The sequence below is a fragment of the Danio rerio genome, chromosome 15, assembly GCF_049306965.1.
Source record: "Danio rerio strain Tuebingen ecotype United States chromosome 15, GRCz12tu, whole genome shotgun sequence".
In the NCBI taxonomy this organism is placed as follows: Eukaryota; Metazoa; Chordata; class Actinopteri; order Cypriniformes; family Danionidae; genus Danio; species Danio rerio.
The window spans coordinates 21,690,995-21,709,879 of NC_133190.1; the positions used below are offsets into that span (position 1 = coordinate 21,690,995).

An 18,885-nucleotide genomic window follows, 5' to 3' on the forward strand; every position below is an offset into this window, starting at 1 on the left:
ATTGAAATTGTAATTATAAATAGTACAGCTTGTTTAGTAGTATTGATATTATTAATGTTTATCAGCTTGATCGTCAGGCCATCTCCAATGGCCAGTCCGCCCCTGCCTAGCATGACTAAAGGCGGAGCTAGACGCGCAGCTGAATGATATTGGTTTACAACGAAATGTCACCAGTGGGTACACATGCAGGAGAATGAAAACAAAGGAAGCGTCGTTTTTAAATACACAGCCGAGACATTACATTGTGATAATATATACATATAATAATGAGCCATGGTTGACCCGAGCTTAAACAAACCTTGTCATCGTCTTGATGAACAGCTACAAAGCCAAGTTTACAAGGCCATCTAATGTGCAAGCGGTTTTGCTTTCTTACGTAAGCTCACAGCGCATCTATATTTAAAATAACGAACATCTTGAGCTGATGATAATAACATGCACGTGATTATTGAAGTGCTTCTGACATCTGATCCTTTCAGAAATGGACAAACGCGAAAGTGTCGAGCGAAAAAAGGAGAGGCCCAAAACAAAAAGGAGCAAATTTATTCTTTCAGCAACCTAAAACATAAACAAACTGCCATGTTTAATTATTATCTTCGCGTTTTAGACTATTATGAACTCGGAATGACGGAATTACTCTCTAACAGAGGTTACATGAGCTGCTGAAGATTAAAGAAGTTACTGTGGGCTATATGTTGCATGTTGTTTTTGAACCCAAATAATGACCCAAATATGCTGTGTGTAAGTTTTCTGTAATTGGTCACATATCATAGACTGTAAGAGGCTGTATGTGTTCAATTATGTTGCATTTTTTTATTTATTTTATATAATTGCAGACGTTACAGTAGACTATTTCACACTGTGATTGAACTGCAGTTATAATGAAATCATGTTCATAGAAAGGTTAGTAATGAACAAGTCTTTATGTGCTTAAAGCATCTGTTTTATGAGAAGTTCTTCTCATTTGATATGTGAACAACCTGTACAGCTTTACTTTGACATCTCCTCAAGCGTGAATAATGTCGACTGAAACTTTCTGTCGTACTCTTTTGGCAGTGGAAACGCAAGCCTGATAAAGGTGACCCGTACCTACCCATACCATAGCGTATTGAACCACTCTGTAAGTAAAATTTTTATAACATAATAATATCTACCAAAATTCAATCACAGAACACCAAACACACAGTTTGTAATGCAGACAAGCAAAAAGCCAAGTAACAGTTTCTTTAACTGACCCAAAAACTCCTTCAGACTGTCCCAAGCCACACCACCTGGCGCCATCTTTATCTAGACGATGGCCTAGAGAGAGTCTGACCTCAGTAAATCACGGACCTCACATCTAGAAGGAATGCAAACACAGGCAGGTACACACACACAAAATCTAAGATTGTGAAGAAGCCTGAAACGTTGAAACGGCGTTTGATTACAGTTACGCTTTAAAACTGATGACAGCAGAGGAAGAAATGCACCTTCTCAGCAGGAAATCCCATCTTGAGGAAAACAAAAGCAAAGGCCTCAGCATCTTTTTCCACATTGCACCCAAGTACGATAAGATCAGAAGGCTTGACGACACACCCACCATGCACGCAGAACAAAGCAAGGTATCTTCTTAATAAGACGTCACCTAAAATATGATGAATAATGAAGCCAGCGTACAAAACAGCGCCTCCACTGCGGAGATTCACCGCTATGCCTGAGAAAACAGGGGAGCCGAAGATAGTAAAGTGTCCCTGAGGGAGCGACAGAGATTCTTATGCTTGCTATCTCCTAAACACAAAGACATCAGTGTAATATTTCACAAGAACAAGTGCAAAGATATGTGGTGGAAAATTAGCACAATGTATGTTGCAACAAAAAAGGCTAGCAAACGCATCACTGTATTAGCGCTGATTTTAATGAGAGTCTCCGTAGTCAACTGCAAAGAGCTCTTGTGATGTAGTGCATTGTGGAGTCCAGTAAGTCTGAGCGGACTGCTGAATATTTCATGGCGGTGAAGGAAACGGCACGAGCCCCAGCTGATGGAGGACTGGAAGGAGACAGACTGTAAGGTGAGACTGGGAGAGGATGTAGGCAGCGGTGTGGCATCGTGCCCAATTCTAGCAGGAGCTACTGTCTCAGCTCGGCCTAAAACAGCACTACATCTCAGCCCAGCCTCACAAGGGCTGACAGCAGCACTGTGCCTTCACTGATTGACCCGTACACGCTGACAGTGGACACCTTTAGATATTGCAATGCTTTTTTTTCCCCAACACTGTTGAAACGCTGCGGTGGACCAAATACAAAAATGAAGTCTTTAAGTAATAGTATGGGTGTATTTAAATGTATTAAAGTACACATGAAATCCAAACAAACGTTTTGATGAACATATTGCTTGTTTTGTGGTGAACAATTCAACTGTACATGTCATTAAGAAAAAAAAAAAAATAGTTTGCCCATGTAATCTTTCATTGAACTCTAAAAATGAGCTTCCTGTTTGTTTTCATCGTCTGCCATCAATTACGTCTGTCTGAGGGCTGCACAATATATCGTTTCAGCAATGATATCACAATGTGTGCATTCACAATAGTCAAATCGCAGCATCTGCTATGTGAAGTTGGGATTATTATTGTTGATCAGCAATGAAGAATGTACATGGTTTACATTTTGCATTACATTTAATTACTCAATAATAGTGGCAGGTCAAAATAGTGATATAAATGAGGTGATGCTTCTCATAATGGCGGATCGAACATATCCATGTTTCAATTCTAAGTAATATATATGCTGTTAATAAAAGAAATGCATCTTATAAGTTTTTGATGCATTTTTTCCTCTTAATTTACAAATAAAATGCTATATTGTAGATGGTTTTCTTGTAATACATCGCTGATATCATGATCTATAATCATCGGGGCAAAATATCATGATGATATCGTATCGTATTACTGTACCTGAATATCTGACTACTTATTTCACTTTTTTCACTTTTGTAAAAGACTTTTGTCTTTGCTCTATCTTATTTATTTATTCTCGTCTACAAGATTATTGCAATCAATTTAAGTTAGTGATTTCGTTTCAAATCTATTCAAGTCATCTGCCAAAATCGTATTCATATTGCAATATAAATCGCAACAAAATAAAATATCCCAGTGTCAGATTTTTCCAATGCCATGCAGCCCTACTGTCAAAACTGACCAATGAAGGGGCATGGTTATGTATGTTAGCCACGCTCCTCCAGCGCTTTGACTAAAACCGAAATGCTGAGGAGGTGTCTGCTAGGCTGTAATAACTCTCCCGAAACCCTTTTCCCAGTCTTTCTAAATAAAATGCCTACTTTACTACATCCAATCAGCTCGCAGTAGAAAAAACAAGCCACGCCCACTGTTGTTTAATATTTTGGTTCTATAGGAACTGTATCACAATCTGAAAAAAAAAACTATAAAAATGGTTGCAGCTTCTGGGTTATGCAGACTTTAAGTGCTTCTTTTCAATTATAATTGAGTCAAAGTTAAAACGTACTTGATATTTTAATGTATTAAATAGAAAAAAGTATGTAATGTATTGTGATTTATAGATTCATGGATAGAGTTTTTAACAACAGATGACACTCATGACACTCAAGGCTAGTTGTTATTTGTCCACTCTCATGAGCATAGAGGAGAGCAATTGCGTTCATGGTAATGTCTGGAGAGGAGACATACTGCATATGGCTGAAAGTAACAATAATTATTTATATTAATAATGAGTATATATTATTATGAGTTCATTATATTAAATAATGAGTAACTTAGTAAATAATATAAATAATACTCTATCTAATTGCTGTTTTTACAATACTATGAGGGTTGGGTTTGGGGTTGGGGTTGGGGTAGGGGTAGGGGTAGACACTAATAAAATACAATTCATAAGTAATTTAATAAATAATATACATAATTCTTGTTTACTTTTAGCTGAACCTGCATCCCTTTGAACAACAATTTCATGTACTGTTAGGTGGTCAAATGTACTTACACCATGGTTTTTATTCCACAAGACTCAACACAGTAAACACAGATCACTAACACTCTAGTAATTCGCTTAATCCTTGTCAATAAATCATTGACTTTATTAATGATTGTTTGATATTCAAGTGGTATGTGTAAAGATTGGTAGAGTGTGGCTGTTTGTAAAGCACACCGTGCAATCTGGTGGTTAAAAACTAAGCTCAGATAAATTCAAGAGAGAATCGCAATGCATTTTGAAAATTTTAGAATTGATGCAGAATATTTTTACCGATCCGCAATGCATTTATTTATTGTCCAAACCCTAGCATATAGCCTAGATGAAATGAGTAAACACGAAATGTCTGTGAATGTGTGCTGACCAATTTAATTAAACAATATAAAAACAAACATTAAACAGGTCAAAATGTTTTAAGAAGAATGCAATGTAAACTTGTTTGATATCATTTATGTGTACATTTCACCAGCAATAAAGATGCAAATATGATTAAATTTGTAGTTTTTTAATACATGACATCTACCTCTTAATATGAAGATATGTCCACATTTAAGCAGTTCACAAAGTAGGCTTAAAATAACTTTACTATTTACAGCAGATTTGGTTCAAAAACAACTCACAGGCAAAACCTAAATTTACAATTTGAATTTTTTTTTATCCCATAGTATGATTTGCTCAGGCCCAATGAGGAGTAGGCTTTGAAAAATGTGTATGTTTTAGGCATGGGTCTGACGGTATGATAATCTTGAATAAAAATATCACAGTTTCACGATATTGTAATTACTGCTCTAAAATATGTTCTTTTTCAATGTCTGGGTTAAACAAAAAAAAAATTCTTCTTTTGAAAACATTCTTTTTTTTTTTTCTTGCCAGCTTAGACCCTTTATTAATCCGGGGTCACTTATCCACTCAACTTATCCAGCAAGTTTTTACGCAGTGGATGCCCTTCCAGCCGCAACCCATCTCTGGGAAACATCCACACACACACACTCATCCACTACGGACAATTTAGCCTACCCAATCCACCAGAGCACCCGGAGGAAACCCACGCAAAGGCAGGGAGAATAGCAAACTCCACACAGTTGAGCAGAGGAGCCAACTGAGCCGAGGTTCGAACCAGCTACCTACTTGCTGTGTGGCAACAGCACTACCTACTGCGCCACTGCCTTGCCCTCCTTTGAGAACAATCTATTTTAATTTTTGAAAGATCCCTAATATTTTGTAACAGTAAACATGTCAGGCTGAATAATAAAAAATAAATAATTGACTTCTGCTGTCTTCATTAGTTTCAAAAACACAGATTTCTTTACAATTTAAAACGGCATCTTTGGATATATTAGATAAAATTAGATAAAAAATTTTACACATACCTTAAGAACGGTATAACAGAAAATGTTGGCGGTTTTAAAACCTTGACTTTTCCAAACCACAATATACCTTAAAATGGTTATTGTCCCATGCCGAGTATGTTTTTGCATAAAAATAGCCATTTTTTCACTAATATGTAAAATAGTTATGTTTTTTGTTAGATCAGGCTGAAGAACAAATTGTTTACTAATGATTCTCACTGATAACAAGGGTTTAAAAAAATTGTGCATTAAGCCCTTAAACTTGGCATTCATTTATTTTAATTTGCTTCAGTCACTGATTTATTTGGGGTTGCCACAGTTGAATGAACCACCAGCTTAAACTACAGTATGTGCCAAATTAAAAATATATATTGAAATAATTAAAAGCTAAAAAAGATTACACCAAAAATAACAGCTATACAAAAATAAATTGTTGCTTTCCTGAAAAATTTCCTGTAGGACCCACATTTACTAATATAGTGACCCACCTACAAGTAAGATATAATACATTCTACTATCGCATCTATGTAGCAATTCTGGATTTGTGTAGCTCGATTGGTTGAGCAATGAATTATTGTAGGGAAACAATCATGGGCTTGATCCTAGAGTACAAACACATTTAATATGCACATCGAATATACACCGTAAACTGTGTTTCAAAGCCTCTGCCAAATGTGTAAACATAAATTTTGTGAATTAAAAGCAGAAAAAATAGTGGGTAATTGCTATTTGATTGGCATCGACGTTTATCATTTCATGATAACTCACGCAACATGACAATGCCATTATTTACTGCAAGCTAGAGGGTGCTAACCAACACAAACTTACGGCAATTCGTAACTTTTTGATTTAATGGTTAATTTGTATGAATTTGTACGATCTAATTCGTACAGTTTAGTACAATTCAAGAGTTCACACTTAGCTGATGATTGATAATAAAGCTTGTTTGGCGTGATGTCCCGGAAGAGAGCCCGGAGCTTATAAGATCCTCGAGCCCTGGGCTCCCTTCTGTTGCAGGGCGAGAGTGGAGTTTAAAGATCTCGATGACTCCCACTTCTGCTTATTGTAGCTAAGTGTCAGATATGGATGCTGAGAAGGAGTACTCAGAGCTTGCCTAAAAGTATTTTGGATTGTTTAGGGTGCTTGTTTTTGAACTGTGGGAGGAAATCGGAGAACCCGGGGAAAACCCATGCGAACACGAGGAGAACGAGCAAAACTCTGCACAGAAATGTCACCTGGTTTGGAAGGGAATTAAACAAGGGGCATTCTTGCTGTGAGGCAACAGCGTTAATCACTGGCCACCGTGTCGCCCGTTTGTATGGAGGGAAAGTAGGGTTGGCTGGGTTTCTTCAAGACAAAGATATTGAGATGAGAAAAGTCTGGTTATTTATAGTGTGTTAAGGATCGTCTGGTAGGATAATTAGTTATTAGCTAAAGTTGGAACAGCTGTGAACAATCATAAGCACGTGATCCTCTCGAGATTTGTTTTTAAATAAACTTCACTTCGCTCATCACCCAATGACGGTTGGGGTTAGGATTGGGGTTGGGTGCCACGCCTCCTTTTTGAAATCGCTCATTTTCGTACGACTGAATTAACCACAAAACTGACATAACGTAAAATACTTACGTTTCCTCGTGACATCAGGAGGGTGCTAACATAACATGACACATAGTTTGCAACAAGCTGCTTACACAAACAGCCTATTTGGTCATCTTTTGGTGGTGGATATTTTATACAGCATCTAAAAAGCTATAATTATGTGTGATAATGTTCTGTGTAATATAAGCATGTCCTGCAGCTTCCTCATTTACATTCTGAAACTAAATCCTGATTTGCTGTCATTTGTTTACTCTGAGCTAAAGAAACAAATCATTCAGAAATTGATTCCAATATTATTCATATGTGTTATAATAGTTGTTGTGTTGAGTTCCCTATTCTCACACAGTATAACTTTAAATATTTGTATATCTTCTGTATACAGTATAAGAACATGGGAAGCATAAATGAAATTCAGACATACTACATCTGCCACACTATTACTGCACATCATCAATATAGCATCACTTCTTATCATTCACAACTCCTCTCCTATGGCCTCATGACATAGCAAACTGCCCATTGAAGGCAAATCCCACCATATCAGTGAAAGTAGTATGTTCATCCTGGTACTTTTCGCCAGGTGTTTTTCTTATACTATGACTTTTGGCCATATTAAACATATTCAGTCTCAGCATTTACATTAAAATTACTGTCCTTGATATGAATGGCCCTAAAACAGGACATCGTTGATGTCGGTTTTCAAGTCCCTCAAGTATCTTAAAATTTACATAAAGCAAGGTTAGTTCAAGTTTTAAAAAATGTTGTGTTGTAATTCCTAATTGTATTACTATTAGATAAGTCACCATCTGTGACTGACTCCTGAGCAACTGGATGTCATGTTGTCCTCCTTAGGGTATCAGATCACAACCCAGGATCTTAAAAAGTTGTCAGTTTTCACTCTCCCTGATCTGGGGCAATTGGTTGCGCCCAACGGTCAGAAGCCTGCAGGTCAGACAAATACTGCTTGGCAAGGTAAGGGGGAAGGGAGCTTTGCCAGAGGTGTCCATTACCGACAATCTGCAAACTGTGCCAGGAGCTGCTCTTCACAGCTTTATTAAGACAGAGACTGTCGCTGGCCTTGCTTATTGTTATGCTTTGTGTCTGTCGCTGTCACTATGAGTTGGCTTTTTACCATTTTATTACAATCACCTGACTCTTTTATCTAAGGTTTTGTAGTTCAAATGTGTCATTTCCATTGTTGTGTGGTTTAATACTCTTTTAAAGGTTGTAATGAGGTTCGAATCTACTCACGGGAGTTTTTAAGGATCACTAGGGCCAATAAAATTTAACACAGGGATTGTAAATTCAGATACCTTTTAATATACTCCAGTGTGTACATTATTTTAATGTTCTGTTATCAAAAGTTGATGTTATTTAAATAACCTTTCTCACATGGACCTGACGTACTTCATTGGTCTGATTAGATCCTTTTTTAATGAATTTTCTTTGCTTTTGTTGCAGTTTCTGATCTCTTCCAACACCTTATGAGACTCGAATGTATACTCTCACTGTCTTAAATAAACCATTGTCATTGAGTTTGTGCGATTCACTCTCAAATATGAAACTCGTTTATTTTATTTTATTGACAAAAAACTGTTAGACAGACCCAAGAAACTCTGCCACATTGGGCAGCGGTATAATTTTGTCAATCAGGGAAATTCAAAGCGATGAGTGGTGCTCTTATCAAGTCCTAATTTATGCCACTTGTAGACTAACATTGTCTCATTACAGTGTGCTTGACGCTCCCTAAACGACAGCTTCAAAATGGCTGATGGTGGATTTGGGATGAAGGAAACAGACAGTGAGTGTTATTTCACAGAGTACATCAAACTGAAGGCAGAAAGCTTTTAACCAAGCATCTAGGCCTGAGGATTTTCCCAGTTTTTTTTTTTTTTTTCACAGCAGCTAATCAGTGACTTTATTCAGTGCACTTGCAAAGTGGTGGCATCAGGACCTAAATTTACACTTACCAAGATCCAAATTATATATATATATATCATAAGACGTTAATATTAGGTTAGATTTAGGTCATGATGTCAGGTGACCAAAATTCAATTTCTAGCCAGCATCTAAGGACGTCATTTTGACGTACAATAATGATGTCAAATTACATTGATATTTGCCGATTTTAGGTTGTGTTGGAAAGTGACCAAAAACCAACATCAGACAGATGTCACGTCCACAAAACATAACGTCCACACAACATCAAGGTGTATCATGATTAGACGTTAATATTTGGTTGATTTTAGATTGATTTTAGGTTGGACTTTGGACATTGAAGTCAGCCTGACGTTGAGTTGTGACGTCTACCCGATTTTCATTTCCAAACAAAATCCAACATTCCCACAACGTTGGGGTACAACGTCAATATGACATCATGTTAATGTCCTGTGCCTGCAGGGTTATTATAAACTTGGGAAGATGTTCGATGCAAGTAGCATTTTCAAAGACTCAAACTCACTGCACTGCAGAGGAGTTTGTAGGTCATTTTCTTGTAAAGACCCTGAAAAAAAATTATATATATATATATATATATATATATATATATATATATATATATATATATATATATATTTATTTATTTATTTATTTATTTATTTATTTATTTTTTTTACTTCAGGGTCTGAGTTCACAAGAAAATGACCAACAAACTCCTTCTCTGAGAGTGCAGTGAGTTTAAGACTTTGAAAATACAACATGCGCAATAAAAGCATAACAATTTAATATTTGAAACAAGATTTAAAAAACAAACATAGTTTTGTCATTTTAAAACATTTTTTTTAAACTGCAATTAGCTTTTTATGGGAAACTTCACCATTTAACAGTACTATAGTGATCATTATTTATTATAAATTAATTATTATTCATAATTAGGCTATAAGTTTTCATTTTAATAATTTGCATAACATCTTAGAGAATTTTAGTTCACAAGCAGGTGCGGCCAAAATGCTTGTTTTGGGGGTGCTTCTTGACATTATGATACAAATATGATGTGCTTTAATATTTTGACAATATGGCAAAATTAAGGTGTGGTAATTTATCTTTATTTTTAAAGGTGGCTGTGTGAAAAGCCTCAGTAACGGGCACGTTTAACTCCACTTTTGCAGATTTCCAATTACAAGCCGAACTTCGTGATTTAAATTACTGTGTGTTTAATTAGACAATCACTGTACTCCACCAGTTTCCCCTTCAATTAAAGGAGGAAACAGCTCCTCCCGTGGGCCAAAGGCGGAAATGCAAGGTTAAGTCAGTCCATTCGTCAACAAATAACAGCTCCAAATGTAAGAAATATATTCGAGAAAGGGGATTTCATCAATAAAGGGAACAAAACAAGCTAACGGAAACATCTCACACGCGGTGGCCTCCGAAAAACACACGACCGTTTGTTTTGAAGCTATGCAATCTTGCATTTATCATCATAATACACAAATGTGAGCATACATCCCTGTGTAAACAGGCACGACGGACTAGTATCCCAGACAATCGCAGCATGTCTCCATTCAGTGCCGCACGCCCCTTTTCGAAGCTAACTGCAATTGTGGACAGTCTCATCAATGATCTACCGCCTCGAATCCCGCAATACATCATGGATGTTCAAAGCATAAGCGCTTTTTATGGCACACAAAAATCATTTGTCATCAAAGGAGCATCAATCGATTGCAATAGCGACCAACACACGCCTTCAATTGTCTTGCTCGTGCACTTATATGAGATGATGCAAATACTAGCAGGTGCAATAACACATTGTCAAGTGGATGCATTTGATGGTGAAGAAAATTACATCAGTGACATTAATGTTCATAAGCACGCTAAAGCATGGCGCTAGTACGACTAAAAAATCACGGGTTCGATCTTAACAATCGCCCATATTCTGATTAAAACGTATGCATCGATGTGTGTGTGTGTGTGTGTTTGTGTGTGTGTGTGTGTGTTTGTGTATACAGCATCTCCTAAACGCGTAAATAAAATGCGCGTCCATCCAAGCAGCCTGATGCAGAATTAAAATACTGCACTTCAACTCACCTTGAGCTGCCGTTCCTCGGGTGCTGAAAACACTTGCTATCAAAGTGGCCACATACCAAATCATAGTACTATTGCCAACCAGGAATAATAGCTCAAAGTGCCCCTTTCAATAAATCTTTCATATTCAGCTTCCTCCGTTTCCAGACTGATACCCTGCTTATATCATATCCTGTGCTCTCCTCTCTCTGCGTTTTCCTTCATTTTTTTGTACCCCTCTGCCCGTCCTTCCTATGGCATCCTCCTCCCCCGAAGAGACAGAGCACCTGCACCAGCGCCTTTATGGAAGACGGAGATGTTCCGAAGTGCAAAGTGAAACCAAGTGCGGGAATGTAGCCATTGGGTCCGCCTCCGCCACCCACTGATTGGCTAATGCCGAGAGCTTTGGGGCGTGTATTGGTTAATCATCCGCCCCCTGGTAGTAAAATGGCATGGCAGATGCTCTTATTCAAGGTGAGTTGGAGTGTGCTGGTGTAGTACAACTGCTGCAGTATCATGCGCATTAACAGAAACCAAAGTCCGCACCTCTTTGGATCTTCTTCTCTATTGTGTGGCTTTCTGAACGGCACATGTGTTGTTCTGGATCTGCGGGGAGATGGGTGACAGTGTCGTGGTGGTGGTGTTTTTTTATTCAGCTTTGATTTGTGCAGTATGAAATTCTGTCTTCTGCGAACTTCCCTACACGTTTCCTCAGGCATGACATTTTGATTCTGATGGAGAGTGTGCATCAGTGGTGCACACACACACACACACACACACACACACACACACACACAAACATACACAGACACACTAAACTAAGGGTGTGGCAATAAGCATCATCATTGTTTAAGATGTGTGCAGTGACTTTAAATAAGCTTTTTATTCATTTATCTGTTCACACTGAGTCACCAGAAAAAAAGTAACAACGGAAAAGCCTGTAACTCTTTCCTCTCTATATAAAGCAGATACCCAGCAAACAAGTTTGTGTTTAATAGACGTTTAATAGACATCTAAATGTAGACTGCTTTACTAAAAACTTTGGCTGTCAGTGAATATCTAATAGACGTCTAAGAATAGCCCAAGACTAGTCATCAAATAGACAGATTAGACAGACTTTAAATGTGTAGTGATTCGTTTCTGTTTATTTGATTAGTCTTGGGCTGTTCTTAGACGTTTTTTGGATTTTCACTGACAGCCCAAATTTTGCCTTGTTTTTGCCAAGACAACTTTAGACATCTTTAAAAAAAAAAAAAAAATGCTTGTTGAGGACTTTCTTTTAGACACTCCATGTTACAAAGACTCAATAAGATAACAACAATAAATAGAATACAAATCACATTTTTGAGAAAGTATATTAATATGTATAACTCCAGATTATCTACAGAAAAATATAAATAAATATTTCCTAAATATTTCCAAAAATATTTCCTAAATGTACACTGTAAACGATTTCTTGTTAAATTAACAGTAAGTTACTGGCAACAATTATCCAGTAGCTGCTGTATTTCATAAAACAGTAACATTACTGTAATACTAATTACATTAGTATTACATTTACTGTAAAATGTAATACATCATTTTACTGTTGTTGATTTTTACTGTAACGCCAATTACAGTAGTGATACACATACTGCAAAACTGAAAACAGTATTTTATTGTACATTTTTACCATGAAGAACTACGGTATTTTAATGTTACTTTCATTATTACTGTATAGTATTTTACAGTTATTAAATGTTATTTTATTTTATTTAATAGTGCTACTTTATAATGGGTAAAAATGTTCAAAAATTGCACAAGTGTTATTTTAACTGTTCAAGAAATACAAGAAAAATAAAGAAACTGAAACTTTAACTTCACAATAAAGGTTTATTGTGTAAACCATGCTAAAACAGTAGCAATTATTCAATATAACAAAGCAACAGAACACTAATAAACAATTGATCATTAAAACCAGTCAACAATTAATGCATCAAAAATTATTACAATTTTAAAAACAGGTGAAAATACTGCTACAAGACAGGAAATGATGAAGGCCAAATGATGTGGAAAGGGACAGTGAAAAAGGGCAGCAGCACTTCTGATGATCCTGCAAAAATGACAAGCAAAATTAATCACTGGAGTAAAAACTAATCATCCCTCAAACCATTTAATTCATTCAGAAACGAAACACTGCACTGTTGTTTTTATATATATATATATATATATATAACAGTTATAATATATATAACAGTTTTTTTTTATTGTTTTTGTTGGTGAAATACAGTTTGTTGTTAATTCACAATTACACTAACGTTAATGGGGAAAAGATCAGCGGGCATTGTTCTTGAAGATCGCTAGTCAGGTGTCCACACAGGTGTGTAAAAAATAAAGTCTCATCTTAACTTAATGTCCGACTCTGTATAGCTCGAATATCTGATTCCATGATCACACTACTAGTGCTTCCACGGATTTAAGAGGGGTAAACACAGTTCATTCTCACTATAAGAGGCTATATATTTAAAATTAAATAAATAAAAATAATCTAATTTAACGTGACTAATGTTAATTAAATACTTTTAGGCTTTTAACACGTATAAATCCACTTCTAACTTACAGATAAGATTGCGTTAGAGAACATGAAAGCCGTGGGTGATTTTTTAAAATAATGCTAATGATGAGTTACTGATATTTGGTTTGCATAAAACAAAGTAATCACTAAGCATTCATTTTTGGCAAAATCTGCAGAGAGGCTCAGCGACACGAGGAAATGTGTTAAAGTTGAGTAGAGAACTAAAGAGCAGTCTAGCCTACTTCATGAAATGTTTGTGGTAATATTCTGCTGTCAATTCGTATTACTGTATTTTAATATGCAACAGTGATGGCATGTCAGTGAGACAAATAAACATTTTATCGAGTCATTTCATACAATTTATTTATTTATTTATTTTTTATACAAACCCTCTAGTGACATTTCCTCAAACTAAATCATCACAACGTTACTGTGCACAGCATCAGTAAAACGTTGAGAATAATTTAAATACTTAATTTTTTAAAACGGTCACTGCTGATTAGAAACTAACATTAAAGCTAAGACTACAGAAATCCTGTATGCATGACAATATAAAGATGTATTACTCACTGATGTCGAAGCACTTCCAGGTCATCAGAGATGTAGACAGGACAGAATATGTGCTATCAAATGAGCTCTTGTGCAGCCTTTGTTGGACATCCAGGCAGTATGTTCACCCACACTGTAAGAAACAAAAACAGAAACAATTTATTAAAATGTGAGGAATAGTAAACATGTTTGGTCTACAGAGAGAAGAAAATGTTTACTTTAAGCATTGATCCTAATGAATCTATTTCTGAACTACATTTAACCTTATCACGGAAACAGCATTTTTGAGCTTTTAGACCAGGGGTGCTCAACCTTGTTTGCTTCAAATTAGAATTAAAACAATAAATCTCTATGTCAAATAAAATACTTCAGATCTAAATAAAGCAGGTGCTTTTACCTAAAGGTTCCTTCCCTCCAGTAAGTTTGGCTGCAAATCCCTCCACATCTGTGCTTTATTCGGTTCTTGTCTTAAGAGTAACTGGTGTCACATTCCAGGTTCATCACAATCTGAGCTAGAAAGACAATATGGCAAAAGACAAGACATATATAAATAAGTCTCAGAATAAAATATTTAAAAGGATAGTTTACTTTTTTGCCACCATTACTCCACGTGTTTTAAATCCATTTAAACTTCTGTTAAACACTAAAGCAGATATTTTGACGAGTGTTAGTAACCAGTAACTATTGACATCCATATTTGAACCAAATTTCTTTAAAAAATACGAGTTTGTGTTCAACGGAACAAATTAAATGTATAACTATTTTGAAACAAGTGGAGGATGCCAAAGATGCTATTATTTTCATTTTGGGGTGAACTGTCCCTTCAATTCAAGTGTCAAGCAATAGTCATAAAAACTGATGTGTCGCTTGAGGAAAACTAAATCAAGTACCTTCTTTGAACAAGCAGAATCATTATGCCATTGTATTCAGTGATTCTCTTTTACATTTTCCCACTATAAAACGATAGCTTCAACATGCAATCCATGTTAACACAAAAATGAATAGCATAAAATAACATATTGAACTAAACTTACAGTTTCCAGGCTGTTTGAAAAAAAAAAACACATACGCCCAGTAAAATTGCTAATAAACACAAAGACAACAGTTATAGAAAAAATTGTTTGTCTAATATTTACTCAGCACTTGGTAGGCAAATAGCATAGCTGTGGCTGTTTTAACACCAGATTTTTTTATCTTAGGAACTGCTGGAAGAAGAAAAAGAGGTTGTACATGAAACTCCTCACAACAAATCTGTGAACAACTTGACATTTAAAAATCTAATCAAAATGAGGAAGACATCAACATTACCTTGAATAATCAAGTGAGGAGTGATTGGTTGCATCAGTTTTTTCAACATCAATTACTGTAGCTGAAAAACAAATAAATATAATAAGAGTAAAATAAGACTTAACATTAATCTAAATCTATGGTACAACCATACCAATCTGTATGGGGTTAAAATACATTTGTACATAAATCATTCCCTGACCCCATCAATTTCACTTAGAATAGGATGGATATATATATATATATATATATATATATATATATATATATATATATATATATATATATATATATATATATATATATAGTGATAATGACTTTGGCTTATATCTGTGTACTCAGAACGTACACTCACCTCAGGTACACCTGAACACCAAAAATTAAATGTACAATTAATGACACGCTATACATCAAGCTCATTAACATTATTGAGAAATAGACAATTAATATGTATTTTGTTAATATTAACGTTAGCTTAAAATAATTCAACTGCATTTAATTTTCAGCTCCATTTAATAAAACAGTTAAGACTCATTTCATTATGAGTTTAGTTTAAATAACTAACTTACAGTTGAAAAATTTTACCATAATGATAGCTTAGTCATAATGACTATGTGAAGACCAGAGCTTACCTTAACGGTAAACGTTTAACTTTTCATGGTGACTTCGCCTTCATCTCAGTGTTGTGCTGAAATAGAGAATTCATTAATGCAGTTACAATAAGTTAAAGTTATGGTTTTTTCAGGTAACTTAACGTATGGTCAAAAACTCACTCAAGATAAACTCACTGTATCTAATACCTCGCAAACACTACAATGACCGCCTGGCGTCTGTTATTTCTTGTTTAAAATACCGTTTGTTAACGGATAACATAAGAACCTACAACTAATGTCACTTGGTTAATTATTTTAAATTACACACACAATACACAGAAATACTTATAAAACAATCCTTTAACGGACAGAATTTGACTTTAAAACACTTACCGAGGATGAATTCGCTGAAAGACGACAGGTGAATTTCAAATTAGGAGAGCCGTTGCCTGCATGTCGAGTCGTGTCCGTTCGGTTCTATGAATCGGCTCCTTAGTGAACAGTAAAGAATCGAATCCGCCTAAAACCGATTCCTTTTTGTATATGATTCATTACTATTTCGTTATACTGCTTGGCCACACGCATTTATACACTAACTATACACTAATTGCATATTGCTGAATGGGCTATATGCACGCATTACTTCCGCGTTTTGTCTAAGGCCGCGGTCCAGCTTCCGGTCTGGGTGATTTTAAGCGGAGGTAAACAGTATTATGGCAGAGTCGTCAATATTTACTCGCTGTTTGCGAGTAAATTATGGTCAACGATGTGCAAATGATTGTCCGGATGTGCTCTACAACACCGCAGAGCAAAGCTTGAGAAGGGTTTCAAGTTGTATGCATCTTCCTACCTGTGCAATTATGAAGGTAAGTTCAGCTAGCCTGAAGGCTAACTTTAGCGTTAATACTCTTACGATCCGTCCATCTGCAGCTTTATCACGTAAGTAAAAATAATCATATGTGTACGTAATTCTGTCTCAAAGTGTCAGGTAAAAACAGGGCAGGAATAAGGTCTCAGTGAGCGCTCATTACTACCGATAGATCTATGAAGAAATCGGAGTCTCCTCACCAGCTGAGAGTAGGACAGCATACATGTGAAGTTCTGTCCCATTCATACTTTTACTGTTCTAAAGTGACCACCACTGTTCAGTTCGGATAATTACAGAAACACAGATGCTGTCTTAGCTTGTAAGCATGATTATTGATCAAGATATATTAGGAATAAAATAATACAATGCCGTTCCATCCACAACAGACAAATAGCACTGTGTCAATGTTGATATTTATTGCTGAAACAGTGGAGATAGCATATGCTTTCTATTTAGTCGATAACATTGTAATTAAATGGGAGGGTGACCCAAAACAATAAGGTGTCATTAGTAAATTTCACATCAACAATTTGTCTATTTCAATATTTATTAGTTTTTTACATTAATGAACAAATGCTTATTTATTGTGCTTGTTAACTCACAATGTAATAGCTAATGTTAACAAGCATGACTTTGGATTTTTATTCATTAGTAAATTAGTTTAACAATGTTAACTATTAAATATTAAATAGTTATTTTAATAGTGAGCAAATACATTAATTAATGAAACCTTATTTTAAAGTGTGACTAAAGGGAGCTACTTTTAAATCATTTAAATTAATGATTTACTGTGTAGTTTAATCTGATGATATTGCTGCAGATGCCTTTAAAAAGAAGATATTTTTAAGAAAGCTGAAAACCTGTAACCATTGACTTCCATTGTATGAAAAAGAACTACTATGAATATCAGTGGTTGCAAGTTTCCAGCTTTCTTCAAAGTATTTTTGTTTGTGTTAAACATCAGAAACAAACTCAAACAGGTTTGGAACCAGTGAAGGATGAGGAAATAGAATTTTCAGTTTTGAGTGAACTGCCTTTAATGACTCTCTTTAAAAACCTATTAATATTATTGTTTCTGTTTTCTAGGTAACATTATGAGATTCAGAGCTAGAAAATTTTATGTGTATCCTGGAGCGGATATCCGTCAGAAGATCCATGCCATCGTCTGCTAGTTTATAGCTCCTGCTCTTGTGTGGCTGATAGTGGGATATGCAAACATTTGGTTGCTTTGCTTTTCCAGACAGCCCATTACTCTGAAATGTGTAATGTGAGTTGTCACATGAACAATTGTTTGGAATGGATCAATTATGTGTTAAGTTCCATGAAACAGATGGGTGATTTATTTATTTATTTAATACGTATAAACCCAAATACCTCTCTATGCACATGTTACAGAAGAAGCACCTGATTCAAGAAAACAACTGATTCAATGTCATTTTTTCTGTTCATCTGAATAAAATATTTTTTTCAAAATGTTACTTTTTTTGACAATTTTTATTTCAAATTACATACAGTGAATTATATTTTATATGTACAGTGAATAAAATAAAGGTCTTTATTCTGAATTTAAAAATTGCACTTAGAAAGTAGCTTAAGAAATGTTTATGTATATTAATGTTGATTTTTTTTTTATTTCAAAGGCAATGAAAATAAACTATTATTTGCCATAAAAGCTCCTTTCTTTAAATGTCTGCATCCGGTTGGCACTCGAGCCTCGATCAGTTTTCTAGACTGAAATTGTCAGCTACACTCTTGTTTTTTTCTGTTTCTGTAAAATTCTCACGTTTAATATCAACAACCCACCTCTTCTGCACGACTTTGTCTTTTGGAAACGTGTGGAAACTAAGGTAAGAGTTCAATTTTTGACGCTGTGCATTGCTGAACACAGCAGTGGTATCTACAAGTACTGTTCTCACGTCTTTGAAATGACACTTTTAAACGTTTAGATGTCATATTTATGTAGCTGACATAAACATATATAAGTGGGCTATAATGGCATAAAACATTAAGACAACTGTCCAAAACATTACTCGTTTTTATCAGTAGCGCTCCTGTTGTAGCACTGTACTGTACGATCGGCGGAAGTAGGCTCGGGGTCTTAAATTTTA

The 18,885-nt window shown here is 35.5% G+C and overlaps 1 protein-coding gene and 1 long non-coding RNA gene across 40 annotated transcripts in view; both read right to left on the reverse strand.

Moving 5' to 3' along the window:
* The window catches only part of igsf9ba (immunoglobulin superfamily, member 9Ba), a 108,612-nt gene extending 97,358 nt beyond the window's left edge, over window positions 1-11,254 (reverse strand). For all 38 annotated transcript variants that reach the window (XR_012390805.1, XR_012390803.1, XR_012390793.1 and 35 more), the window contains exon 1: window positions 10,951-11,254. Coding sequence is in view for 4 of the 38 variants with exons in the window: in XM_073923591.1 (XP_073779692.1) it covers window positions 10,951-11,014 (64 nt within the window). In the remaining 34 variants the exon portion in view is untranslated. The remainder of the gene's footprint in view (window positions 1-10,950) is intronic.
* Window positions 11,255-12,690: 1,436 nt separating this feature from the next.
* LOC137490507 (uncharacterized) lies at window positions 12,691-16,390 on the reverse strand. Of its 2 annotated transcripts, XR_012391175.1 has the most exons (7): window positions 16,303-16,380; window positions 15,949-16,004; window positions 15,338-15,398; window positions 15,166-15,231; window positions 14,427-14,541; window positions 14,051-14,162; window positions 12,691-13,018 (listed from the first exon to the last, which is right to left on the reverse strand). It is a non-coding gene; the product is annotated as an uncharacterized lncRNA (long non-coding RNA). The 2 variants fall into 2 exon arrangements; XR_011010056.2 differs by lacking the exon at window positions 15,166-15,231 and having other exon boundaries at window positions 16,303-16,390.
* Between the last annotated feature and the right edge of the window lie 2,495 nt (window positions 16,391-18,885).